Source organism: Austrofundulus limnaeus, unplaced genomic scaffold (assembly GCF_001266775.1).
Source record: "Austrofundulus limnaeus strain Quisiro unplaced genomic scaffold, Austrofundulus_limnaeus-1.0 Scaffold84, whole genome shotgun sequence".
NCBI lineage: Eukaryota > Metazoa > Chordata > Actinopteri > Cyprinodontiformes > Rivulidae > Austrofundulus > Austrofundulus limnaeus.
Window position 1 is genome coordinate 513,445 of NW_013952486.1, and position 2,559 is coordinate 516,003.

The 2,559-nt window shown below is 38.6% G+C and overlaps 1 protein-coding gene across 1 annotated transcript in view; it reads left to right on the forward strand.

Annotated features, from left to right (window-relative positions):
* Positions 1-952: 952 nt before the first annotated feature.
* Positions 953-2,559, forward strand: part of LOC106519874 (cyclin-G-associated kinase) — a gene marked incomplete at its 3' end in the record, with an annotated part of 9,210 nt that continues 7,603 nt past the window's right edge. Inside the window, 1 exon segment of the mRNA XM_014011720.1 lies at positions 953-1,328. Within this exon segment, the coding sequence (XP_013867174.1) occupies positions 1,187-1,328 (142 nt within the window).

Below are 2,559 nucleotides of genomic sequence, written 5' to 3' on the forward strand. Positions count from 1 at the left end.
ATATATATATATATACATACAATTTCTCTGTTTAAGATGGGTTTATTTATTTAGATAAGGACCCCGTGCAGTTAGTTTCCTCAATGAATCCTAGCTTCACCCCACCTCCAGTTTTTCATCTGTCTGTTTAACTAACCTGTTTTCATTGCAACTCCTGTCTCCAGGGTTCCAGCCAAGGTTTAGATTTTGTAAGAAACAAAGTAAGTCAAGAATTTCAACAAATTTACTTTTTTGATTTTCTTTCTTTTCACATTAAATATATTTGATAAATGGTGAAATATACATATGGAGGTTTTTTTTTGCCAAGTAAAATAGTTTAAAACTATTTAGAATACATATTGCTTTTTTGACAGCTTCACACATTGATGGCATTTTCTCTTTTGGCTTTAATAAGGAATCACCTGGAACACTTTTCCAACAGTCTTAAGAGGATTTGTAAACAAGCAGTGCCGCTGTCTGCTTTTCTCGCACTTTGCCCTCCAACTCATCCCAACCACCTCAACTGGGTTCAAGAGGACTGTGGACGCCCTTCTGGGACGTTTGTCATGGATAGAATAAAAGAACTCAGTGCATTACATGCAGATGTACTATCTGTCCAGTAGATGGCAGTATAATACAAGATAAACATCGAGGTAATATGCGCTAACAGTTCTTTGAAATCCCCCAAATTTTTAAAAATTTTAAGTCCCTTTAATAAACGACTTCTTCGTCTGTCTGTTCTGATGTACCTTGTAGTTATTAAACCTCAATTGGTGTACAATCAGTAATATTACTTTGGTTGATTATTTTTAACTTTTTCTGGAGGGCATGTTTACATTGTGAGTTTTACAAAATAACCTGGAACGTGCATGCATAATAAAGTTGTGTTTCGAAATTTCATCTAATATAGTATTGCTGTTTTTTTCTTCTCTCAATTAATTGGTTTTGTTTTATTTTTTTCAGCGTCACATGATTGTGCCACGTCTGACGTCACACCCTTCCCGGAAGTCCGAGCCGTGAAGAGGATGGCGTCGTACGTCTATTCGCTGGAAGAGGATGTTTGCTTTCAATGAAAGAAAAATAACACCTGAATCCACAATTGTATAGCAGAATAAACCGCTGGACAGTCTCTTCCGTCAAACCTACAGGGATTTGGACCGCTCACCCTCTCTCCTGGAGGAAGAACGGCCTTTAATAAAAAAAAAAAATGTCACTCTTCCAGTCTGCACTGGATTTCCTAGCCGGGCCCGGCTCGGTTGGAGCGGCTAGCCGGGACCAGAATGACTTCGTTGGGCAGCTCGTTGAACTCGGTGACATGAAACTGAGGATCAAAAGGGTGATTGCTGAAGGTGAGTTAGTGTTAAAGAAATAAGAAAAAGGAAAGAGGAGACTGTTGTCTCCTAAAAACAGGGATGCTAAGTAGCAGAACTGGCTAAACTACACATGCTAGCAACATCAGTTTCGTTAGCAAGTGCAGAGCAGCTGTGAGTCACAAAGTAAACACATCATTTAGTTTCTATCTAATAAATTTAAGTCGGTGTTCGAAGCCTGATAACGTCAATTGTATTTGTTTGTAAAATCTAGAAACAAGATTCTGTTTTTTTTATATTTCCTCGTACGGTTTCACGACTTATGTTGCAGGTGGATGAACGTAGGCATCATTTTACTTGAGGCTGCATAGATTACCTTATCGCGGGGGAAAAAAGACTGGCTAGGGGCGGCAGGAAGACATGTCCTGGTGGCTCCAGGTTTAACACGACTTGCACTGCCAAGTCCAAACATTTGGTAGAGGTTTTTTTTTTTTTGTTTTTTTTTTATCAATTCTAGTGACACGAAGTGAGAGAAAGATGGCATCTTAAAATATTTTCCTTTCTATCTTACACAGTATATTCTCATGGCCAGATATGGGTTGTTGATCATACACAGTGGTTACAGGTGTAAGTAAGTAAAGTTGTATTTATAAAGCGCCTTTCACAGAAATATATTCACAAGGTGCTGTACAATCATTAACAGTACAGAAATGGTGGAAAGAATAAAATGAAACAGAAAAACATAATTACACATAAGCGACGATAATTGAAACATCAAATCAAGAATTACTTTCTAAAATTGTAAATCAAACACAAGGTCAATGCAGGTCAAAATATACAGTAATACACAAAAACGTAATGAATGCAAGAGAGAAAATATGGCGTTAGTTCAATAATAAAGAAAACACAGATTGTCGAGCATTCTCAATGGAGTGCAGTAATGGTGAAATGGTTAGCTAAACGCTTGAGTGAAAAAGTGAGTTTTTAGGAGTGTCTTGAAAGAGACAATGTTATCAAGGGAGCGCAGATTAAAAGGGAGTTCATTCCAGAGCCTGGGGTCCACAGAGGAGAAGGCACGGTCACCACAGGTCTTGAAGCAAGTGAGGGGAACCATAAGGAGATGTTGAAGCTGTGAGCGGAGGTCTCGTCTGGGGTTATAAGGGGAAATGATACTTTTAATGCACTCTGGGGCTTGACCATGAAGAGCTCTGAAAGTGAGGAACAGGATTTTGAACCGGATTCTGAATTGAACCGGAAGCCAGTGAAGTTC